Genomic DNA, 26,732 nt, shown 5'->3' on the forward strand with positions numbered 1-26,732 from the left:
CAGACCAGGACTGGAACCAGAGGGCTTTGTGTCAGCTCTGTGTGCAACTGAAACCAAGGGGTTTTGTGTGCAACTGTGACCCTTGTTTAGAAATGTAGCCGCTTCAGTGTGACATCACCATCTGAAATAAAGAGACGAGCTCCGTTTTAATCTTTGAAATTTGACAAGTTTGAGCTTTCTTCCCATCTCTTCCCCACTCCCATTCATTTGGTACTTTGAGTCCTAGAGCCCTTCCTTGGCCCGGATGGGAAGTTTGAGCCAGGCAAGCATAGCTGGGGGTACTCTTCTCTAAGCAGAGGGTGTGAGACGTGTCATTAAAATATTAGGTTTCATTAAATTCAGTTTACATAGGAAGGTAATTTATTTTAGATCAATGTTAGCTTGTGTCCCTAGAGAACATTGAAATTTGAACAGCTATAAGATCCCTAAGGCAACTGAATTCCTATTTTCACTAATTATAACAACAACAAAACAAACCATAATGTAAATGTGAGATGCCCCTGGAAACTCAGGAGAGACAATGCTCTCCTGAGGTATAAATTACTAACAAAGTGGCCTATAGTTGAGTATGGCAATATGATTTGAGATACTGTATTGTATAAGTGAAATTTGCTGAGATGGGGATCTTAAGAATTCTCACCACACACACACACACACACACACACACACACAAGAACAATTTGAGGTAATGGATATTTTAAATAACCTGGAAATTCTTAGATGTCTAAGAGCAAGAATTGCTGAACTCTGCATTGCAAAACTCTTAATGCATTTATCCACTTACCTGGACACTTTTGAGATCCAGCACACATACTATATAATGGACCCTTTAATGTCTATAACTCACTGGTTTTCACTGAAACTGAGTTTCCTCTGAAATGAAGTTCCCTCACTGAGCTTATGATTAACCTCTCTATTAAAAACTTTATTCCTTTTATCATCCCTTTTGATCTCAATCTTCTGACCTCAATGCTGACTGAACACTAATCAACTGGAGTCAGATGACTACAATTGCTGTTGTAGATAACATTGTTGTTCTTGTTTAGTTGTTAAGTCCTGTCCAACTCTTTGCAACCCCATGGACTGTAGCCCGTCAGACTCCTCTGTCCATGGGATTCTCCAGGCAAGAATATTGGAGTGGGTTATCATTTCCTCTTCTGGGGGATCTTCCTGACCCGGGGAACAAAACTGCGTCTCCTGGATTGGCAGGTGGATTCTTTACCACTGAGTCCCCAGGGAAGCCCAGATAACATTCTTAATGTACTTCAATTGTTATTATAGATATCATCATTAATGTACATACTCAGATTGTCTCTCCAGGTCAAGATAAGCTAACAGACCTCCAGGCCATGGCCCATCTGGGCTGAGACTCATAAACCAGGGACATCCTGACTCCCGAAACTATGACTAAGAAATGTCACAGGAGTGTCACAAGATGATGATCAATCCCAGCCTCTTTGTTTTTCCCCCTTTAAAAAAACCCCTTAACTCACAGACTAAGTTGGAGTGGATCTGAGATTTGTCTCCCACTCCCTTCCTTGGCTCCCTGCAAACAAACCCGTACTTTGCTGCAGATACCTGGTGTCAGAGCTTAGCTTTCTGTGCTGTGGGCACACGAGCCCTTGCTCATAGCATCAGTATATTCACAGGCAGATGTAACTGCTACTAGAGTCAATTTCAGAATATTTTCCTGTCCTCAAAAAGAAACTCCTTTCAAGACTTCCCTGGTGGTCTAGTGGCTAAGACTCCTCGCTCCCAATGCAGGGAGCCTGGGATAGATTCCTGGTTGAGGAACTAGATCCCAAATGCTGCAACTAAGGATTCCAAGTGCCGCAACTAAGACCCAGTGCAGCAAAATAAACACGCACACACAAACTCCTCTGCTTTTTAGCCATCACTCCCAATCTTCCCAATTTCTTCTTCTAGTCCCTGTGCCTAGACTACCACTAATCTTTCTACCTATATAGATTTACCTATTCAAGGCTTTCAAAGGAATGGAATTGTATAATATATGGTCTTTGCAACTGACTCCAGTCACTTAGCCTACTTTTTTCAAGGTACTTCAACGTTGAATGTATCAACACTTCATTCATTTTTATGGACAAAGATTGAGGGCAGGAGAAGGGGGCGATGGAGGATGAGATGATTGGATAGCATCACTAACTCAATGGACATAAACTTGAGCAAACTCTGGGAGATAGTGAAGGACAGGGAGGCCTGGCATGCTGCCATCCATGGGGTCCCAAAGAGTTTGACACAACTTAATGACTGAATAACAATATTCTGCTGGGTGGACAAAACCCATTGCATTTATCTGTTCATCTATTGTTGTTCAGTTGCCAAGTTGTGTCTGACTCTTTGTGACCCCATGGACTGCAGCATGCCAAGCTTCTCTGTCCTTCACTATCTCCTGGAGTTTGCCCAACTTCATGTCTGTTGAATTGGTGATGCCACCTAAACATCTTATCCTCTGTCACCCTCTTCTCCTTCTGCCTTCAATCTTTCCCAGCATCAGGGTCTTTTCCAATGAGTTGGCTGTTCGTAGGCTGAGCGCTGAAGAATTGATGCTTTTGAACTGTGGTGTTGGAGAAGACTCTTGAGAGTCCCTTGGACTGCAAGGAGATCCAACCAGTCCATTCTGAAGGAGATCAGCCCTGGGATTTCTTTGGAAGGAATGATGCTGAAGCTGAAACTCCAGTACTTTGGCCACCTCATGCAAAGAGTTGACTCATTGGAAAAGACTCTGATGCTGGGAGGGATTGGGGGCAGGAGGAGAAGGGGACGACAGCGGATGAGATGGCTGGATGGCATCACTGACTCGATGGACGTGAGTCTGAGTGAATTCCAAGAGTTGGTGATGGACAGGGAGGCCTGGCGTGCTGCGATTCATGGGGTCTCGAAGAGTTGGACACGACTGAGCAACTGAACTGAACTGAACTGAACAGGTGGCCAAAGTATTGGAGCTTCAGCTTCAGCACCAATTCCTCCAGTGAATATTCTGGGTTGATCTCCTTTAGGGTTGACTGATTTGATCTCCTTGCTGTCCAAGGGACCCTCAAGAGTCTTCTCCAGCACCAGTTTGAAAGCATCAATTCTTCAGCACTCTGCCTTCTTTTTGGTCCAACTCTCATATCTGTACATGACTACTAGAAAGACGATAGCCTTGACTGCACAGATCTCTGTTGGTAAAGTGATGTTTTTGCTTTTAATACACTGTCTAGGTTTGTCATAGCTTTCCTTCCCAGAAGCAGTCATCTTCTAATTTCATGGCTGCAGTCACCATCTGCCGTGATTCTAGAGCCCAAGAAGAAATCTGTCACTGCTTCCACCTGTTCCTCTTCTATTCTATTTTACCCTTCTGTCTGTTCATCTGTTAATATACATTTGGAATGTTTTTACTTTTGGCTATTATGTTTTCATGTACAACTTTTTGTTTGAACATATGCTTGTATTTTACTTGGGTGTATAGGTAGGAGAGAAATTGATGGATCGTATGATATTTCTGGGTTTAATTTTTGAGGAACTGACTAGACTGTTTTCCTAAGTGACTGAACCATTTTTTTTAAAATTTGCACCACCCCTGTGCAAGGGTTCCAGTTTCTCGATATATCCTCAGCTATGTTTGTTAGAGTTACAAGGGGACAACACCCATGGCATTCTTGTGGCACAGGTGAGGGATTAATTCACATCTGACTTAAGTTTGGGCTCCTTAAACCCTGTAATGCAACCAGTTGTCCTGGGGAAGACTCCTTGATTGGCACTGTTTTGAGGCTCTCAAGAGGAAAAAAATGATAAAAACCAGGGTAGAGAGGTACCCTTTCCCCAAAGTATATCCAGTGAAGAAGAAAACAAAACAAGGTAGATAGATAAAATACTAAAAAAAGGTCCACATTTTTAGCCAAGTGGAAATCCAAAATATACTAGAATAATTTATACAACAAGGACTTCCCTGGTGGTCCAGCGGCTAAGACTCTACTCTCCCAATGCAGGGGCCCCTAGTCAGGGAACTAGATCCCACATATCACAAATAAAAGAATCTGCATGCTTCATCTAAGACCTGGTGTAGACAAATAGATTTTTTTTTTCAAATACCAAAATACAAACATTTTTTTACACACAAAAAAATGAAAGTACACTGCCTGGCTCAGAATTACAACAGGCTCAGAATTAATTTTGCCGTCTGATGTAGGGTACTAAGTCACCTTTAAGCAGTTAATCAATGTTGCTGTTTAGTTGCTCAGTTGTGTCCAACTTTGCAACACCATGCACTGTAGCTCACCAGGCTCTTCTGTCCATGGGATTTCTCAGGCAAGAATGAGGAAGTGGGTTGCCATTTCCTTCTCCAGGGGATCTTCCCAACCCATGGCTCGAACCCATGTCTCCTGCACTGCAGGCAGATTCATTACTGAGCCACCTAATTTAACCTGAGATCCCAACAAATTTAAGCAAGATACCTCTGATAATCTTAGAGGCACTAATGAACATAGCATAGAAGACAAATAGGACAGTGTTTCTCTTTTACTATCAAAACCATGGTTGTGCCTAGATTCTCCATGGTCATAAAACCCACTGTCCTAAAATATCCCATATTGAGCTGGGAAGCTCTGAACCAATGACTCATAGATCAAAATTATGGTTTCTGTTACTTAAAATTTGGTTTGGACCTTACAGACCTTATTCCCCAAATAACTTAGCTAATATCAGTTCAGTTCAGTTGCTCAGTTGTGTCTGACTTCGCGATCCCATGGACTGCAGCACGCCAGGCTTCCCTGTCCATCACCAACTCCCGGAGCTTACTCAAACTCATGTCCATTGTGTTGGTGATGTCATCCAACCAACTCATCCTATGAAGTCCCCTTCTCCTCCCCACTTCAATCTTTCCCAGCATCAGTGTCTTTTCCAATGAGTCAGTTCTTTGCATCAGGTGGCCAAAGTATTGGAGTTTCAGCTTCAGCATCAGTCCTTCCAATGAACATTCAGGACTGATTTCCTTTAGAATGGACTGGTTGGATCTCCTTACAGTCAAAGGAACTCTTAAGAGTCTTCTCCAACACCACAGTTCAAAAGCATCAATTCTTCGGTGCTCAGCTTTCTTTATAGTTCAACTCTCATATCCATACATGACTATTGGAAAAACCATAGCCTTGACAAGATGGACCTTTGTTGGCAAAGTAATATCTCTGCTTTTTAATATGCTGTCTAGGTTGGTCATAACTTTTCCTCCAAGGAACAAGCATCTTTTAATTTCATGACTGCAGTCACCATCTGCAGTGATTTTGGAGCCCCCCAAAATAAAGTCTGTCACTGTTTCTATTGTTTCCCCATCTATTTGCCATTAAAGTGATGGGACTGGATGCCATGATCTTAGTTTTCTGAATGTTGAGTTTTGAGCCAACTTTTTCTTTTTTAAAAAATTAATTAATTGGAGGCTAATTACTTTACAATATTGTAGTGGTTTTTGCTATACATTGACATGAATTAGCCTTGGGTGTACATGTGTTCCCCATCCTGAACTCCCTTCCCACCTCCCTCCCCATCCCATCCCTCAGGGTCATCCCAGTGCACCAGCCCTGAGCACCCTGTCTCGTGTATTGAACCTGGACTGGCAATCTGTTTCACATATGATAATATACATGTTTCAATGCTACTCTCTCAAATCATCCCACCTTCGCCTTCTTCCACAGAGTCCAAAAGACTTCTTTACATCTATGTCTCTTTTGCTATCTCACATATAGGATCATCGTTACCATCTTTCTAAATTCCATATATATGCATTAGTATACTGTATTGGTGTTTTTCTTTCTGACTTACTTCACTCTGTATAATAGGCTCCAGTTTCAGCCACCTCATTAGAACTGATTCAAATGCATTCTTTTTAATGGCTGAGTAATATTCCATTGTGTATACGTACCACTGCTTTCTTATCCATTCATCTCCCAATGGACATCTAGGTTGCTTCCATGTCCTTAAGCCAACTTTTTCACTCTCCTCTTTAACTTTCATCAAGAGGCTCTTTAGTTCTTCTTCACTTTCTGCCATAAGGGTGGTGTCATCTGCATATCTGAGGTTATTGATATTTCTCCCGGCAATCTTGATTCCAGCTTGTGCTTCATCCAGCCCAGCGTTTTTCATGATGTACTCTGCATAGAAGTTAAATAAGCAGGGTGACACTATACAGCCTTGACGTACTCCTTTTCCTATTTGGAACCAGTCTGTTGTTTCATATCCAGTTCTAATTGTTGCTTCCTGACCTGCATACAGATTTCTCAAGAGGCAGGTCAGGTAGTCTGGTATTCCCATCTCTTTCAGAATTTTCCACAGTTTATTGCAATCCACACAAAGTTTTTAGTGTAGTCAATAAAGCAGAAATAGATGTTTTTCTGGAATTCTCTTGCTTTTTCGATGATCCAACAGATGTTGGCAATTTGATCTCTGGTTCCTCTGCCTTTTCTAAAATCAGCTTGAAAATCTGGAAGTTCACGGTTCACGTACTGGTGGTGCCTGGCTTGGAGAATTTTGAGCATTACTTTGCTAGTGTGTGAGATGAGTGTAATTGTGCAGTAGTTTGAATATTTTTTGGCATCGCCTTTCTTTGGGATTGGAATGACCTTTTCCAGTCTTGTGGCCACTGCTGAGTTTTCAAAATTTGCTGGCATATTGAGTGCAGCACTTTCACAGCATTATCTTTTAGGGTTCAGAATAGCTCAACTGGAATTCCATCACCTCTACTAGCTTTGTTCATAGTGATGCTTCCTAAGATCCACTTGACTTCACATTCCAGGATGTCTGGCTTTAGGTGAGTGTTAATGGCCCAACATAAATTACACAGGGCCTTGATGGACTGAAAACTATGTACAAAAACTAGTTAGTAAAGGGTTAGTTATTCCCAGTCCTCCTTCTAACAGCCCAACTTATCCTATTAAACCAAGAAAGGATGACACCTCACAGTGAATTAAGGCAACCTTGAGGTTGTGGTCCCACCAAACAGAACCCTATATCCAGTCCCCAATATTATATAAATCACTGACTCTGTCTAATAAGCTGGTAACTGATAAGTATTTTGATAGATTTGATAAGTCTGTCATAGATTTGATAAGTCTGCTCTGTTCAGTGCCTATTTCAAAGGCCTCTTGGCTGCACTTGGCCATCACCTCTGAAGGGTCATGATATACCTTCACTGAGTTATCCTCATGGATCCTTTTGATACTGATGTTGCTGAGGCAGCATCTTTACCTATGGCTGCTTTGACCTGACAGGTGAAATTACATGCTCTTTCATGGACCTGTACATTAGCCAAGGACCAAACTGCTGGTGTTTGTACTGCTGAGATATACTTTTGCGGTAACTCATGATTTTGGAATGTTGTGGACAACATGCCTCCCTTACTTCTAGTGGAAAGGAAGTTAAAAATGGCCTCCACATTCAGGAATTACTAATGCAATATTACCCCCTGCCACATTAGCTATTGTTAAGGTTCTGAGGCTTTTTTTTTTTGACCCCACTGTACTTCTTGCCAAATATCAGTTCCTCAACTAGGGATTGAACCTGTGCCCCCAGCAGTGGAAACTCGGGAGTCTTAACTACTGGACTGCCAGGGAATTCCCCAGTGAAGCCTGTTTGTACTGTTCCTGAATATTGAAAACTGCCTAATGAGGCTAGGCAAATGGATTTCATGCAGCTTCCTCTAATGGATATAAATAGTCACGGTCTGTGTGTTTTCACACTGGACTGAAGCCTTCCCTTGCAGATGCAGGAACTCTAACCCTAATTTCTACTGTGGCTAAAATCCTTCTTGAAAATAGTATACATACCAGAGGAACTCCTCTTGAATTTCATATTGATCAAAAAACTCATTTTACTGGTTAGGTGCTTTGACAAGTCTCTTCCGTATGACTGGTTTTACATTATCACTGTGATTACTACCCTCAATCCTCTGGTTTAGTCAGACACACTAATGGCATAATTATGACTCGGCGGAATTTGTTGAGGCCCTATAAATACCCTGACCAAATGTATTGCCATTAGTTCTAAATCTCAGAGCCAGACCTTTTGGAACTCACAAACTCTCACCCTTTGTGACAGTCACAAGATGCCCAATGCAGGACTACTGCTTCTTTTGACCTACAACTGATAAAAGAGGAGATGCTTCAATATTGCAAAGGCCTAACTACTTCTATGAAAAGTAACCATGTTTTGGTAGAACAGTCTTTTCACAGTACCCTTGGGAAACAAAGACCTTATGGATCACATCTTGCAACTTAGAGATTTTGTTGATTCAAGAATGCACTTCTAGGGACTTCCCTGGTCCAGTAGCTAAGACTCCAGACTTTCAATGCAGGGGCCAGGGTTTGATTTCTGGTTGGGGAACTAGCTCCTACTGCAGTAAGTAAAAGTTCACATGCTGCAACTGAAGATTCCACATGCCACAATGAAGATCAAAGATCCTTTGTGTTGCAACTAAGACCTGGTACGACCAAATATATAAATTAATTAATGTAAAAAAAAAAAAGACCTCCAAAAGAATTCTCTTCAGCCTCTCTATATCTGGACCAGGTCTGCTGGAAGTTTGTTACCAAACCCTTGATGATAACATAACTCTTCAGATGATACCCAATGGCTATGATCTTAATAACATACAGGCTAAAGTGCCTGAAGGTTCTTCCTCTTAGCCCTTCTTGTTACTCAAATGTGACCTTAGTAGGTTTCTTATCTGGGTACTTTCCCTTTGTCATGAGACAATAAACCCCAGGAAAGGTTCTTCCTAACATTGAGGGGAAAAAAGCTGCTAAAACTGGAAAACCTGACTCTTGCTAAGTGATGTTTTCAGAAAAAGATCTTATACAGAAGAGGAAAATGTAAAAAATTTAATAAACAGAAACCACAAATAGGATGGGCAGACCGGAAGGGGGAGCTCTCACATCCTGTAATGATAACAGAGCCCATCAGGAAGAAGCAAGATACTTCTTTCCTGGCAAGGACTCAGCCAATGAAAAGTCATGGTTTCTTTATTAGAGCCCTCCCAACTTCTTTTTCTACTCTATAAAAGTGTCCAAATTCCTGTGCTGTGTGAGAACTTGAAATGTGCCCTGCCATATTACAGACTATGAGTTGCAATTTTCTGCTGATTCTGAATAAATCCTTCTTGCTGGAGAAATACACAGTGGTCTATTTGTTTCAGATCAAGAAGGTATAAGGTTAGATTATTGATTTGAGATCTCTCTTTTATTACTGTAGGCATTAACTACTATAAAAACATTTTTATTTACTGTTTAAGATGCAAACTATAAACTTCGACTCTTTGCACATGATAATTATATCTTAAACAAAGCAAGGTGTTTACTACACAAATTAGACCTTAGACTAATAATATCTAGAGGACAAGGCACTCAGTGCTTCAGAAAATATTCTCAATCATGACAGTCAAAATTTCTTGCCAGGTGGACACATGAGGGTTTTCAGGAAAATCCAAACTGTGCTGGATCTTCAATGTTGAATTTGAGGACAAGTGTAGAAGCCTACAGTTCAGATCAAGTAGAAGTCAAGCAGTCTGTGGAGGATTTAAGGATATACTTGATTGACAGGGAAAAGAATGTGGAAAATGGGCTGGACCCAAGTGTCCGTAAAGGCCTGTGCTTCTGACTGCTTCTATACAGTTGATTTCAAAACCTGACTAAATCATATTTCTGCTTTCCAAGTTTCATATAAGTTATGCTTTAGTGACTTCTAACATAGGACCATAAGGCAACACATTCTAGAAAATACAGTTCATACTACTCACATTAATATAATAGGATCAAGAACAGTTATTGCCAAATCTAAATTTTATTGTCTGCTCATAAGTCTCTCTTCCTAATGGAAACCCCACAGTCCAAATATCAACCAGAAGAAATGACAAAGTGTACAGGACAAAAGATTAAGATAATAATACATAAGAGACTGAACTGTGATAAATTTTGTATACTTATAAATAAATATATGGCTATTGTACATTCCAAGGAAAATAGAATAAGGTTCTTCAGGCAATGAAAAGGTAGTTTCTGCTGAGTAAGGTAGAAGATATGACATGTAAAATGAATAAGGCATATCTGGTACTTGCCACAGGAAGCCAGTGAGGAAAAAAAAAACAAAGCATCATTTTTCAATGTCCTTTTCCTTACACATAACTTACAAAATTAGGTAAAAATTAAACCTACTTGCATATTAGAAATAAACTTCAATTCACAGTTTCAATAGACTTCAAAATAGACTCACAAAAAATTGCCAGACAACTAAAGGAAAAATTACCTATTAGTTTTTTAGGAAGTATTGCTAAAGAGCCTCTTGATGAAAGTGAAAGAGGAGAGTGAAAAAGTTGGCTTAAAACTCAACACTAAGATCATGGCATCTGGTCCCATCACTTTAATGGCAAATAGATCGGGAAACAATGGAAACAGTGACAGACTTTATTTTGGGGGGCTCCAAAATCACTGAAGATGGTGACTGCAGCCATAAAATTAAAAGACACTTGCTCCTTGGAAGAAAAGAATGTGGAACCAACATTCTATGACCAACCTAGACAGCATATTAAAAAGCAGAGACATTACTTTACCAACAAAGGTCTGTCTAGTCAAAGCTATGGTTTTTCCAGTAGTCATGTATGGATGTGAGAGTTGGACTATAAATAAAGCTGAGTGGTGAAGAATTGATGCTTTTGAACTGTGGTGTTGGAGAAGACTCTTGAGAGTTTCTTGGACTGCAAGGAGATACAACCAGTCCATTCTAAAGGAAATCAGTCCTGAATGTGCACTGGAAGGACTGATGCTGAAGATGAAACTCCAATACTTTGGCCACCTGATGCTTGGAAAGATTGAAGGCAGGAGGAGAAGGGGATGACAGAGGATGAGATGGTTGGATGGCATCATTGACGCAATGGATATGAGTTTGAGTAAGCTCCGGGAGTTGGTGATGGACTGAAAAGCCTAGTGTGCTGCAGTCCACGGGGTTGTGAAGAGTCAGACACAACTGAGCGACTGAACTGATTGCTTAATAAGTACCTACAAACTTATCTCACCTCAATGAATACTTGTAAAACTAATTACAAATCCATACAATAGAAAATCACTTTGAGAATGAGTCAAATTATAAAGAAAATATATGCACAAAATTTATTTCATGTTGTGAATTTTCTGACAGCTTACCCATAATAGTACTTACATGGATGATTTCTTTCCAGTAGAATTTTCACATGACTTTGAAAATATTTGTTAAAATTGGAAGTTTCCCTTGTTTTTCAGTTATAAGGTTTCTATCCCATGTACATTTTTATATGGTTTTTTGTAGGGACGTGGGGCAAGTGAAGGTTTTCCTACATAGTTTACATTCAATACAATTCTCTCCAGTCCTTCTGTGGCTTCCCAAAGAAATGGGACTAAAGGCTTTCCCACATTCCTTACATACGTAACATTTCTCTCCAGTGTGTACTCTCATGTGTCCTGGGAGGGATGCGTGATATATGAGGGTTTTTCCACATTCTTTTCATTCATTTTCTCCCTGGTATGAGTTCTTCCATGTATCTGAACATAACTGGGAGTGGTTTGCCATATTGAAGCTGAAGGCTTTGTCATATTGTTTACAAAAATTGGGTTCCTCTCTAGTGTGAGCTCTTTTATCTATTTGGAATGAACTGGGACAAATAAAGCCTTTCATACTTTTTTTACATTTATGGCACTATTTTCCATTATGGATTTTTTTCATGGTTTCAACAAGAACTGGGAAGGCTTTACTACAAGTTCTACATCAACAGGGTTTCCCTCCAGTGTGAGTGATTTTATGTGTTCTTAATGAACTAGGACAATCAAGGCCTTTCCCACAGTCCTTAACATTTGCAAGGTCCATCACCAGTATGCACGATCATATGTCTTTGAACATCTGAAGAATAAATAAAGGCCTTTCCACATTCCTTACATTCCCAGGATTTCTCTCCAGTATGAGTTCTTTCATGTTTTCAAATAGAACTGAGGTAAGTGAAGGCTTTACCACACTGCTTACATTCATAGGGCCTCTTCCCAGTATGACTTCTTTCATATATTTGATGACAACAAGGAAAAGTGAAGGCCTTATCACATTCCTTACATTTATATGGCTTTTCTCCACTGTGAGTCCTTTCATGACAATGAAAGTAATTGGGACAATCAAAGACTTTCCCACAGTCTTTACATTTATAAGGTCCATAGCCCATGTGCTTCATCATGTGTCTTTGAAATTTTGTAAGAGAACTGAAGACTTTCTCATATTCCTTACATACATAGGGTTTCTGTCCAGAATGAGTCCTCTCATGTTTTTGACAGGAATTTGGACAAGCAAAAGCTTTATCACAATTTTTACATGTATAGGGCTTTTCTCCACTGTGTCTCCTTTCATGACTTTGAAAGGATCTAGAATTACTGAAGGCTTTACCACATTGCTTACATTCATAGAGCTTCTCTCCAGTATGAGTTCTCTCATGTTTTCGAAAGGAACTTGAACAACTGAAGGCCTTACCACATTTTTTACATTCATAGGGCTTTTCTCCAGTATGTGTCCTTTCATGTCTTCGAATGTAACTGGCACAACTGAAGGCTTTACCACATTGCTTGTATTCATATGGTTTCAATCCACTATGAATTCTCTCATGTTTTATAAAGTAACTGGGACAACTGAAAGCTTTACCACATTGCTTATATTTATAAGGTTTCTCTCCAGTGTGTGTTATTTCATGAATTCGACAGTATCTGAGAGAACTGAGGACTTTACCACAGTGCTTACATCTATAGGGTTTCTCTCCAGTATGAGTTCGTTCATGTTTTTGAAAGTTGTGGTAATATCTGAAGGCTTTTCCACATCTTTTACATTCATAGGGTTTCTCTCCAGTGTGAATTCTTTCATGTCTTTGAATGGATTGGCGAAGCTTGAGGGCCTTCCCACATTTCTTACAATCATAGGGTTTCTCTCCACTGTGAATCTTCTCATGCTTATGTCTAGATTGATGATGCTTAAAAGCCTTCCCACATTCTTTGCATTTATATGGCTTCTCTTCATATTCCTGATACTCACAGGATTTTGGTGTAGTATGAGATGTCATGTGCCTATTAAAGGATGAATGATGCATGAGGACCTGTCCATATATACTGAACTTATATAGTTTTATTCCAGTAGTTTCCTTTTTTTTGATTATGATTTGAAATCTGGCTAAATGTTTCCCCATACTGATTACCTTCTTTATTTTTACAGCGTCTCTACCATATGACAGCTGTAAAAAATAAGAAGCATATTATTAATTAATGGCTTATTAATTATATTTATTAATAGTTATGACAATGAAAATTTTACCATTTACAAAGAAAGTGTAGGTTTTCTGCACATTCTAATTGAAAGTGAATATAATAAAGCTCTGAAAGATAATCAGCAATTATTAAAACAGTAACACTCATAAGCGGTGATTCTGAATATAATTCCAAGTGTACTATTTTTCATACACTCAACATTTAGGATAAATTTGAGGGAAAAAATGATGCAACAATTCTAAGATTCATTAATTTTAAGGCTGAGCTGATTTATTTTCTTTGTTTTAAAATGTCATGGCATAGACCATCTTGAGAAAGAAGAATAAGCTGGAAGAATCAAGCTCCCTGACTACAGACTATATACCTCAAGAGCACAGTAATCAAAACAGCATGGTCATGGCACAAAAACAGACACATAGATGAATGGGATAGGATAGAAAGCCCAGAAAAAAACTCATGCATTTATGGCCAATTAATCTATGACAAAAAAGGAAAAAATATACAGTGGAGAAAAGACAGCCTCTTCAGTAAATGGTGTTGGGAAAACTGGACAACCACATGTAAGAGTGAAATTAGAACATTCTCTTAAGACCATATACAAAATAAACTCAAAATGGATTAAAGCTGTAAATCTAAGACTGGACACTATAAAACTCCTGGAGGAAGACATAGGCAGAACACTCTTTGATATAAATCACAGCAATATTTTTTTTGATCTGTCTCCCAGAGTAATGGAAACAAAAGCAAAAATAAACAAATGGAACTTAACTAAACTTAAAAGTTTTTGCACAGCAAAGGAAACCACAAACAAAATGAATAAACAATCTACTGAATGGGAGAGAATATCTGAAAATGATGTGGCTGACAAGGGATTCATTTCCAGAATATACAAATAGCTCATACAGCTCAATATCAAAAAAGCAAAGAACACAATCAGAAAATGGGCAGAAGACTGAAATAGAAATTTCTCCAAAGAAGACATACAGATGGCCAACAGGTATGTGAAAAGATGTTCCACGTTACTAATTGTTAGAGAAATGCAAATCAAAACTACAATAAGGTGTCATTTCACATTGGTCAGAATAGCCATCATCAAAAAATCTACAAGTAATAAATGCTGGAGAGGGTGCAGAGAAAAGGGAACATTCCTACACTGTTGGTAGGAATGTAAATTGGTATAGTCACTATGGAGAACAGTATGGAGATTCCACAAAAAAGTATAAATAGAATTACCATATAATCTAGCAATCCCATTCCTGGGCATGTATCCAGAAAAGACAAAAACTCTAATTTGAAAAGAAACATGTCCCCCAATATTCACAGAAGCACTATTTACAATAGCCAAGACATAGAAGTAACCTAACTCTCCACTGACAGATGAATGGATAAATAAGATGTGGTATCACTTTCATGTGGAATCCAAAATGATACAAATGAACTTAACTACAAAACAGAAACAGACTCACAGGCACAGGAAAAAAACTTATGGTTACCACAGCGGAAAGGACTGGGGACGGAAAACCGATAAACAACAAAGACACACTGTATAGCACAGGGAATTATATTCAATATCTCAGAATAACCTATAATGAAAAGAACTAGGAAAAAAACGGATATTATATATATATGTGTGTGTGTGTGTGTGTGTGTGTGTGTGTGTGTGTATGTAACTGAATTACTTTGCTGACTACCTAAAACTAACACAACATTGTATATCAACTATACTTTAATAAAAAATAAATTTTAAAAGATGCCATTGCATACTAACATTCTGTTATGGGACACTGCTTTCTCCTGTCAGTGTAACTCACCTCAGATTTGTCCCATGATTTTCTTACTGATTTCCAATATTAAAGTCTTCCTGTCTTTCTCCAATAATGCAGACCAACAAAAAAATCATTATAAATTATAAAATATTAGAGAAAAGTTTTACATGACAGACCTATGACCATGCCTGCTTTATTTACCAACGCAGTCTCTTTCCACATTTTACCTCTTGAACATGTTGATAAGCAAACAACATAGGCTATCTAAAGGATTAAGTAATTAAGAATGTCATCATCCCTTACCTACTGAGGTCAAGTTTTTGAAGGTTTCCCGCATCACATCTCTGTAGAGTTTCTTCTGGGTTAGATCCAACAGACCCCACTCCTCTGTGGTGAACTTCACACTCATATCCTCAAAGGTCACGGAATCCTAAAACATCCCAAGTTTGTGTGTGAGAGTATGGGTAGGATGAAGAGCACCAGCAATCTATACTCAGTTCACAGGAAGTTCACATATGACACTGTGGTCTCCAGATGTTTGTTCTATAAGTTTGTCATTAGAACTCTCACTCTATGGTGATACTCCCTCATGAATTCAAGAGCATCATTAACACAAGGAATTTATTGTTACATTGGTCTTTGACCAATTCCAAGTCTTTATTGCTCTCTTTGTCAAGACAGAACACCTTGTACTTCCCTGATGGTACAGTCGATAAGAACCCATTTGCCAATGCAGGGGACATGGGTTCGATTCCTGGTCTGGGAAGATTCCACATGCTGTGGAGTAACTAAGCCTACGCATCATAACTAGTCAGTGCTCTAGGGCCCACAGGCTGTAACTACTGAAGCCCACGTGCCTAGAGCCTGTGCTCCACAACAAGAGAAGTCACCACAGTGAGAAACCCATGCACTGCAACGAAGAATAGTCCCTGCTTGCTGCCACTAGAGAAAGCCCGCACACAGGAATGAAGACCCAGTGCAACCAAAAATAAATAGTTAAATAAATAGAGCACTGCTGGGAGCCAGCGTGAGGAACTCTGCCCGTGGCAAAGGTCATGAGGAAGGAGGCTCGGCATATGCAAAAGGCGGGATAGAGCCTCAGGAGTCCCCCTGGAACTAACCCCCCAAACCAGAGTCTGCCTACTTTACTGCTTTGTGCTCTCACCTACACCTCTGACTTTACGGGGGGCTGTCCCTCACCACCATCTCTCTCTCTGAAAAAGAGTTAACTTACAGCTCCAGTTAATAAAGTTCCTGGGCGTGACAAGAGTGTTTCAACCTACAAACTCCTTTGGAAGTCCTCTAGGCTGCCTGAATAGGTCCTTCCGGCCACATGTGATTGTTCAGAGCCTCCCAACTGTGAGAGGCGTGAGATATTCTAAACTGTCTAAATACAGATTCCTTTGAGCAGTTAAAAGATTGATTAGAAATTGTATTGGTGAAGGGTTTTTCACTCTTTGGGCCAATGTTTGCTGCTAAGTTTCCATATCCCTTACCTACTGTGTCCCTGGCAGTGTATTGATTAATATAATTGGTGTATAGGAATGTAAGTAGTAGCTTTAATGTTTGTAACCTTGGACCCTTGAGTTAATTCTTTTTCTTGTTATAGCCCACCACACCTTTGCCCTATAGGAATGCAACTTTATCTAATGCTTTCGGAGGGTGGCGCCTGACTTTAGAATAATCACCTTTAGAGAAAAGTTTTCTGAAAAAAGGATCTTAAAATGTTGACAGGCTTCCGGGCCAGAAGATGATGTAAATCACCTAAACTTTTGCATATGATAAGTTTGCAGGAAGAAAGCCTGGCTTACTGCTGACCCTACCCCTTCCCCCATTATCCTCTATGCACAACTTAAGGTATAAAAACTACTTTGGAAAATAAAGTGTGGGCCTTGTTCACCGAAGTTTGGTCTCCCCATGTCGTTCTTTCTCTCACCTGGCTGAATTTCCATCTGGAGAGTGGAGGCTCGTCAAGCCTACTAATTATGCCTGGGCTTCTAAGATCTGACTGGGGAGGCCTTAGTGTCTCCTCTTCTTGGGGAGAATGGGAGGACGCCTGTGGCCTACGTAGGTGACGTAAATTCCTTGTATTGGAATTTTATTAGCTTTCCACGTAAACCAAGTTATTCAGCCTCTTTTCTCCACTGAATTTTCTTGCTGAGCTATCCTTATTCTATTATTCTTTATATCTCTAATTAATATTTAATTAAAGCTATTGTATCCAGTTCGCCGACACCATCCCCGCTTCGAATTCCCTGGATCCACCGGGGCTGGACCCCAGCAGAGCACCTTGGAGAAATAAGTGAAATGCTCTACAAATGAAAGAAATAACTCCATTTTAAGTACACCAGTTCCTTCTGATAAAAACTTTCCCACTCCCTCTTTAATAATCACCATATTGTGCAGCACTGTACAATCACAGGTTCACATCTGCATGAGGTTTTAACAAATAACAAGTAAAGAACTGGAAGGTTTTTCTTCTATTCCCATCACCAAATGTGAGGCCAAAAGTCCTGTGGAAATCCAACTTGTAACAAGATCCAACTACACATACTGTCCTGAAGTATTCCATGCTAATGGAAGTACTCCAATCCAGGTGGCTGAATGAAAATATTCTTGTGGAGGAGTACAAATTAAAATTTGTATAATATTTATCACATGCTGGATTTTGCCTTCCTTTCTCTATCTCACTTTATGGGGCTAGGAAATTATTCAGTGTGAGAGTCCAGGCGTGAGGAGGAAAACAGGACAATCTGCACCTCCACAAAAATCCCTATATTCATGTGCTTCGGAATGGCTTCCAAATAATTTTAGGATGCAGAGTTGCCCATACTGAGATGGTGTGATCACAGAAGACCTCTTTCTGGCAGAACCATAAAACTGTAATTTGGGCCTTGATGACCTTGAGGATCAGGTTTAGACTTGAAGCTTGCAAGGGCTTCATTAAAATCTACACTAGTTTCAGAGTGAAGTTGCACAAATTATAAAAAACATAAAAAGTTCAACAGTGCTTTCCTCAAAAAATAAAATATCCTTTCCCTAATTTCAGCAGCAAGTGATTCCACTCTCAAGGCTGTCCTTCCACCTTCTCTTATTTCTGAGCTCCCCCATGGGACACAGCAGCTTGATGGCCCATCCTATGTATAGGAATCCCCAGTGGCAAAAGTTTCCTAAATGCTGGTCTCTAAGAGAGAACAATTATCCATTGATGTCCATGAGGAGGATACAGAAAAAAGGCTCCCATTTATCATGACAATGCTTGAAGTAGAGTAACGTGAATGAAGGAACATCTCTCTTGTTGTGTGTCCAGGGAGTAAGAGAAGCTGCCTAAAGGTAGCCCTGATTACTCTTTATTCACTGGAACAACAGTGCTTGCTCATAACAAATCCAACTGCATTGTGTGCAAAAGACACAGTGAACATTAGCAGGCCCAAGACTGCTTATCCTTAGAAATGCTTGCTCACAAATTTCGTCTTTCAGTAGGATCTGTGGTTTTGGGAGTAAGCTCAACAACCTTATAGATAAACATGCCTCTGTAAGTCTAATGTGTTTATGCGAAAAACAGGGTATATGGTAAACTGATCAGAAGATGCCTACCTGATCAACCCCACATCTCCTCAAACAACTCTGGAAACTGGATAGACCATAATACACATGTATACTCACAATTTATTTGGAACTGAGCCCATTCTATGTGATTACAGCAAGAGACAACATTTGAGAGCTTACTTCTGGTTTTCTCCACACCAGATTTAATTCAATACTAAACAAGACTACTACAAAATATGTAGTGATTTTCATTAAAATTTTTAAAAAAATTATTGGGTGATGTCAAGTAGACTGAAATAAGTACAGTGACAGCACGTGTTCGTAGAAAGAATTCAGCATTGCTCAGATGTCACCTCTCCCAGATGATATATTAAATTATTAAATAGCTAAATATATTAATATGTTAAATACCTAAGACAGTTATTTTTTCAACTTTATTTATTTATGGCTGCACAGGGTCTTTGTGCTTTTCTCTAGCTGTGGCAAGTGGGGGGCTACTCGTCATTGTGGTGCGGGGGCTACTCTTCATTGTGGTGCAGGGGCTTCTCATTGTGGTGGCTTCTGTTGTTGCAGAGCACAAGCTCCAGGTGCCCAGGCTCAGTAGTTATCCTGTGGCATGTGGGATCTTTCTGGATCAGGGACTGAACCTGTGTCCCCTGCCTTAGCAGGCAGATTCTTAACCACTGAACCACCAGGGAAGTCTCCCTGAGACAGTTTTTAGGGACTTAATAAAGACTACTCCTCCAAACTGAACAGGAAGAAGCAATATCCAAAACTGCACAGTCCCCTATGGAAAAATGTGATGGTCTACCTCTATGGTAATTCAAATGATACAAGTATTAACAGAAAGAAAAACAAACAGAACGAAGGAAAGGAAAAGTGTCTTCCATAGGCCAGATATGTGGAGAGCTGATTAAGGAGAGAGCAGGAGAGCAGTGGCAAATATCATGAACGTTTGCCTACATAAGAGACAAACTGTTATCCAACTGGAAAAAAAGCAGCATATTTCCCTCCATTCCATAGACAATAGGCTGCTCACTGTAAGATTTAAATGTGAAGACAAAATGAAGCCACTGTTAGAAGTTACAGGTAAATATTTTATTGATAATAGAAAGAGTATTGTCACATAAGCAAAAGAATGAGCTACAAAGCCAGAGACAAATTCAAATATATTAAAATTAAGGTAATTAAAAGATACACAAAAAAAAGGAAGAAAAATATCCTTTTGAGGATAAGCCTAATTGGAAGATCAAGAATGTGTAATTATTTAAAAGAGCAAGAACCAGAAACTATTCAAAATATATTGGGGACTCCTCTGGTGGTTCAGGGGTTAAGAATCTGCCTGCCAATGCAGGTGGCATGAGTTTGATCCTTGCTTGAGGAAGATTCCACAAGCTGCAGAGCAACTAAGCCCATATAGGACAACTACTGAGTGTATGCCCTAGAGTCTGTGTTTCCCAACAAGAGAAGCCTGTGCACTAAAACTAGAGAGTAGCCCCAACACTCCACAAGTAGAGAAAGCCCATACACAGCAACACAGACTCAGTGAAGCCGAAAATTAAATAAATACGATATTTTTCCTTAAAAAAATTAGGAATCCATTTATCTTAGAAATAGTTCAGTTCAGTTCAGTCGCTCAGTCATGTCCGACTCTTTGTGACCCCACGAACCCCAGCACACCAGGCCTCCCTGTCCATCACCAATTCCCAGAGTCCACCTAAACCCATGTCCATTGAGTTGGTGATGCCATCCAGCCATCTCATTCTCTGTCGTCCCCTTCTCCTCCTGCCCTCAATCTTTCCCAGCATCAGGGTCTTTTCCAATGAGTCAGCTCTTTGCATCAGGTGGCCAAAGTATTGGAGTTTCAGCTTCAACATCAGTCCTTCCAAGGAACACCCAGGACTGATCTCCTTTAGGATGGACTGGTTGGATCTCCTTGCAGTTCAAGGGACTCTCAAGAGTCTCTAACACCACAGTTCAAAAGCATCAGTTCTTTGGTGCTCAGCTTTCTTTATAGTCCAACTCTCACATCCATACATGACTACTGGAAAAACCATAGCCTTGACTAGATGGACCTTTGTTGGCAAAGTAATGTCTCTGCTTTTGAATATGCTATCTAGGTTGATCATAACTTTCCTCCCAAGGAGTAAGCATCTTTTAATTTCATGGGTGCAATCACCATCTGAAGTGATTTTGGAGTGCCCCAAAACAAAGTCTGTCATTGTTTCCACTGTTTCCGCATCTATTTGCCATGAAGTGATGGGACCAGATGCCATGATCTTAGTTTTCTGAATGTTGAGCTTTAAGCTAACTTTTTCACTCTCCTCTTTAACTTTCATCGAGAGGCTCTTTAGTTCTTCTTTACTTTCTGCCATAAGGGTGGTGTCATCTGCATATCTGAGGTGATTGATATTTCTCCCGGCAATCTTGATTCCAGCTTATGCTTCCTCCAGCCCAGCATTTCTCATGATGTACTCTGCATAGAAGTTAAATAAGCAGGGTGATAATATACAGCCTTGACGTACTCCTTTTCCTATTTGGAACCAGTCTGTTGTTCCATGTCCAGTTCTAACTGTTGCTTCCTGACCTGCATACATATTTCTCAAGATGCAGGTCAGGCGGTCTGGTATTCCCATCTCTTTCAGAATTTTCCACAGTTTATTGTGATTCACGCAGTCAAAGGCTTTGGCATAGTCAATAAAGCAGAAATAGATGTTTTTCTGCAATTCTCTTTCTTTTTCGATGATCCAGTGGATGCTGGCAATTTGATCTCTGGTTCTTCTGCCTTTTCTAAAACCAGCTTGAACATCTGGAAGTTCACGGTTCCCGTACTGCTGAAGCCTGGCTTGGAGAATTTTGAGCATTATTTTAGAAACAGTAGAGCCTTTTAAATGTCAAAGTTCTCTAGAGACAGGCATATAAACTGATCTAAAAGTAGAACATCTGAGAACTTAAATATACCCATCTTACATCTTGAGGTTCTTTTGTCTAAATGAATCAAAATTCTATTTGGTTCCACAATTTTTCTGCCTTACATCATCTTTCTCAATCAACTTACATTTTAAAATCCCAAGTGCTACTGCAAACTAGTTAAAGGGTTGCAATATTTAAGACAAAAGAATCCAAAGGAAAACAAACTCAAATACTGGAATCAAAATAGATAAACAAGATAACGAACAATGACCTACTGTATAGCACAGGGAACTCTACTCAATATTCTGTAACCACCAATATGGGAAAATAATCTGGAAAACAGTAGATATATGTATATGTATAATGGAATCACTTGGCTGTACACCTGAAACTAACACAACATTGTAAATCAATTATATTCTAATATAATATAAAAATTAAATTAAAAAAAAAACCCAGGAAGCAGCCTGCTTCCCTACAATTCAGAAGAAAAATCCACTTTCAGAAAGTTGAACATATTCCAGACTTGTGGTCTAAACACTCTTGAGTTGAGATGGAACACCTATAGTAGGTCATCCCTGGTTAAGAAGGACAGGGTACATGTGAGCAGTCATAGTGATGAACTCTGGGAGTGCCACATGCCCTCCCCTCTTCTGTAAGCATGCAAATTTGTTGTGGACAAATTATACTAACTGCACCTACTCTGTGGATGCAAAACTCAAACACCATGTCTAAAAATGTCTAGGCTGGGGACTTTCCTGGTGGTTCAGTGGCTAAGACTCCACACTCATACTGCAGGGGGCCTGGGTTCAATCCCTGGTCAGGGAACTAGATCCCACATGCTACAAGTAAAGATCCTGCCTGCTGGAACGGAGATCAAAGATCTGCCTACAGCAACTAAGACCCGGAGCAGCCAAATAAATAAGTAAAAAAAAAAAAAAAGTCTAGGCTTATGGAACCAAAACAACCTCAAAAAAGTCATCATCCCCACTCTTACATAAAGGTGCACCCTCAGGTTTCCAAAGCTCTACATCTCTTACTATAAAGCCTCCTTCTGTGATGCGTGTGAGTATGTAGGACACCTGTAAGAGGAGGCTTCCCAGGAAGAAGTAACTGGGCCTTGGAGTACTTCCCCTTGCAGCCTCATGGGGGCCTTAGAGAGGCTCACTGACTGCAGACCTCTACTCTCCCTGAACTTCCTTTGGATCACTGAGATTTTAAATGACACGAGCTAGCTTTTGAGCAAAGGCAAACCATTCAATATCACGGTAATCCAAGTCTATGCCCCAACCAGTAATGCTGCAGAAGCTGAAGTTGAACAGGTCTATGAAGACCTACAAGACCTTCTAGAACTAACACCCAAAAAAAGATGTCCTTTTCATTATAGGGGACTGGAATGCAAAAGTAGGAGGTCAAGAAACACCTGGAATAACAGGCAAATTTGGCCTTGGAGTACAGAATGAAGCAGGGCAAAGGCTAATAGAGTTCTGCCAAGAGAACACACTGGTCATAGCAAACACCCTCTTCCAACCATACAAGAGAAGACTCTACACATGGATATCACCAGATGGTCGACACCAAAATCAGATTGATTATATTCTTTGCAGCCAAAGATGGAGAAGCTCTATACAGCAGCAAAAACAAGATCGGGAGCTGACTGTGGCTAGGATCATGAACTCCTTATTGCCAAATTCAGACTGAAATTGAAGAAAGTGGAGAAAACCACTAGACCATTCAGGTATGACCTAAATCAAATCCCTTATGACTATACATGGAAGTGAGAAATAGATTTAAGGGCCTAGATCTGATAGACAGAGTGCCTGATGAACTATGGATGTAGGTTAGTGACATTGTATAGGAGAAGGAAATCAAGACTATCCCGAAGAAAAAGAAATGCAAAAAAGCAAAATGGCTGTGAAAAGAAGGGAGGCAAAAAGCAAAGAAGAAAAGGAAAGATATAAGCATCTGAATGCAGAGTTCCAAAGAATAGTAAGGAGAGATAAGAAAGCCTTCCTCAGCGATCAGTGCAAAGAAATAGAGGAAAACAACAGAATGGGAAAGACTAGAGATCTCTTCAAGAAAATTAGAGATACCAAGGAAACATTTCATGCAAAGATGGGCACAATAAAGGACTGAAATGGTAGGGACCTAACAGAAGCAGAAGATATTAAGAAGAGGTGGCAAGAATATACAGAACTATACAAAAAAGATCTTCAAGACCAAGATAATCATGATGGTGTGATCACTCACCTAGAGCCAGACATCCTAGAATGTGAAGTCAAGTGGGCCTTAGAAAGCATCACTATGAACAAAGCTAGTGGAGGTGATGGAATTCCAGTTGAGCTATTTCAAATCCTGAAAGATGATGCTGTGAAAGTGCTGCACTTAATATGCCAGCAAATTTGGAAAACTCAGCAGTGGCCACAGGACTGCAAAAGGTCAGTTTTCATTCCAATCCCAAAGAATTCAATGCCAAAGAATGCTCAAACTACCGCACAATTGCACTCATCTCACATGCTAGTAAAATAATGCTCAAAATTCTCCAAGCCAGGCTTCAGCAATATGTGAACCGTGAACTTCCAGATGTTCAAGCTGGTTTTAGAAAAGGCAGAGGAACCAGAGATCAAATTGCCAACATCCGCTGGAACATCGAAAAAGAGAGTTGCAGAAAAACATCTATTTCTGCTTTATTGACTGTGCCAAAGTCTTTGACTGTGGATCACAAGAAACTGTGGGAAATTCTGAAAGAGATGGGAATACCAGATCACCTGACTTGTCTCTTGAGAAATCTGTATGCAGGTCAGGAAGCAACAGTTAGAACTGGACATGGAACAACAAACTGGTTCCAAATAGGAAAAGGAGTATGTCAAGGCTGTATATTGTCACCCTGCTTATTTAACTTCTATGCAGAGTACATCATGAGAAACGCTGGGCTGGATGAAGCACAAGCTGGAATCAAGATTGCCGGGAGAAATATCAATAACCTCATATATGCAGATGATACCACCCGTATGGCAGAAAGTAAAGAAGAACTAAAGAGCCTCTTGATGAAAGTTAAAGAGAGTGAAAAAGTTAGCTTAAAGCTCAACATTCAGAAAACTAAGATCATGGCATCCAGTCCCATCACTTCATGGCAGATAGATGGGGAAACAGTGGAAACAGTGGCTGACTTTATTTTTCTGGGCTCCAAAATCACTGCAGATGCTGATTGCAGCCATGAAATTAAAAGATGCCTACCACTTGGAGGAAAGTTATGACCAACATAGACAGTATATTAAAATGCAGAGACATTACTTTACCAATAAAGGTCCATCTAGTCAAGGCTATGGTTTTTCCAATGGTCATATATGAATGTGAGAGTTGGACTATAAAGAAAGCTGAGCACCAAAGAATTGATGCTTTTTAACTGTGGTGTTGGAGAAGACTCTTGAGAGTCCCTTGGACTGCAAGGAGATCCAACCAGTCCATCCTAAAGGAGATCAGTCCTGGGTGTTCATTGGAAGGACTGATGTTGAAGCTGAAACTCCAATACTTTGGCCACCTGATGCAAAGAGCTGACTCATTGGAAAAGACCCTGATGCTGGGAAAGATTGAGGGCAGGAGGAGAAGGGGATGACAGAGGATGAGATGGTTGGATGGCATAACCAACTAAATGGACTTGGGTTTGGGTGGACTCTGGGAGTTGGTGATGGACAGGGAGGCCTGGTGTGCTGTGGTTCATGGGGTTGCAAAGAGTCAGACACGACTGAGCAACTGAACTGAACTGAACTAAACCCAGTGTTTATGTGTGAAGGAGGAAGGAAAATAGTAAGGCACACAAGTAGTTCAAGCAGAAACCCCCAAATATCTATTCCATCCAGAATAAAACATGTCAGTTAATTACTATTTCTGTGGCAAGAAATTCATCTGTAAATAATTATACTTGAACACTTTTGGTCTAAGCCCTGCAGTTTCATTTGAAAACATCCAAAAGTAAGCACAGGCCTCAGAAACTTACTATACACGTTCAGGGAAAGAAAGAGTGAAAGCAAAATTCTTAACAAATGGAATTAATACAAAAATATTCTATTTTGTCTCAAAGTCACCTCTTTCTTGCCTGTTTAAACTATTTTATACTGTCTTTACGGCTGTATTGATTAAATATGTTTTTCCTTTCTTGGAAAACAGACTTAAATCAATAAATCTGTTCAAGGTGACAAACCTCGGGAGAGACAGTGTTGACAGATGAGAATGTCGTGGAAGTTTCCAAGGAATAAACTCCACCCTAAAGACTTCCCACAGGATGCATGTGTCCTTTTGCGGGGAGAGGCAAAAGGTTTTCATACAATGTACGTGATTCCATGTGGTTCCTCGGCTTTCTACTCATATAAAATATCCACAGATGAAAAAAAAAAGTCTTTAAGAGCCATCCATGGCTCTGTGGGAAAAGGATAAACGTTGTTAAAATACTGGGTCTCTTTGAAATGCACCGCAGAGTTATCATGATGCTGTGAATCCGAAAGGTGAAGCTGGCTCTGGGAATGAAAGGAAGGACCTGGAAATTCAGGGTTTATTGCCAGAGCTAGGCTGGGGACGGAAGTTGGGGTGATGCAGAGCTGTGGATTTGAGACCCCGCTCTAAAAACAAAACCACTTGTAAAACTCTGAAGAAAACGAGTCCCTCGCCCTCGGAGGGGAAGCCAGAGACGATGAACTCCACAGAGCACTGTTCCTCCCGCGTACAATCCCTGCAGACGCAGTCACGACTGTTCCCTGATGACCCTTCCTTGTGGAAACCTCACAATCTGAGGAAGACGCCGGGCTGCGGGCGCTGAGCTGCTCAGAGGGACTGCGGGCTCAAGGGCCAAGTCCCCGTGCGTCCTGTGAGAGGACTCGACGCCCGGGGGCCCAGTTGCCAGCCCCGCATCCACGCTGATTGATAAAGGGGACAGAAGTCCGAGCGGCGACATCCACGCATGGCATCCGCAGACCCGAGTTCCGCCACGACCGGTTCCGACCAGACTCTCCACCCCGACTCCACATCTCGGGGCAGCCCACTCACCATTGCTAGGTTTCCTCGAGTCCCTCCTATGACTCCCACGACCGCTGCAAATCACAGCGCGAGAAACAGTGCGACAAAGCAGATGTCATCAGCGACTCAAGATCTGGAGTGAGGGGGGCACTTCTGCGCCGCTATGGCACCTTACCCAGCGGGGCTCTTGATT

The 26,732-nt window shown here is 40.5% G+C and overlaps 1 protein-coding gene and 1 long non-coding RNA gene across 2 annotated transcripts; both read right to left on the reverse strand.

The window, feature by feature from the left end:
* Positions 1 to 11,113: 11,113 nt before the first annotated feature.
* Positions 11,114 to 13,282, reverse strand: LOC147368469 (uncharacterized). The gene has a single exon (XM_086409152.1). It carries the CDS (start codon positions 13,220 to 13,222, stop codon positions 11,984 to 11,986), a length of 1,239 nt encoding a protein of 412 aa, XP_086265278.1. The 5' UTR covers positions 13,223 to 13,282; the 3' UTR covers positions 11,114 to 11,983.
* Positions 13,283 to 18,706: 5,424 nt separating this feature from the next.
* Positions 18,707 to 26,732, reverse strand: LOC147368470 (uncharacterized). The gene is made up of 2 exons (XR_015166678.1): positions 25,731 to 26,732; positions 18,707 to 21,457 (listed from the first exon to the last, which is right to left on the reverse strand). It is a non-coding gene; the product is annotated as an uncharacterized LOC147368470 (long non-coding RNA).

The sequence above is a fragment of the Bos grunniens genome, chromosome 7 (assembly GCF_055505025.1).
Source record: "Bos grunniens cultivar Pamir isolate PY7600 chromosome 7, Bosgru_T2T1.0, whole genome shotgun sequence".
NCBI classification, from domain to species: domain Eukaryota; kingdom Metazoa; phylum Chordata; class Mammalia; order Artiodactyla; family Bovidae; genus Bos; species Bos grunniens.

What these genes read in the sequence shown, in the direction of transcription:
- LOC147368469 (XM_086409152.1), bottom strand. Translation starts at nt 13,222, where the DNA reads ATGGGGAAACATTTAGCCAGATTTCAAATCATAATCAAAAAAAAGGAA.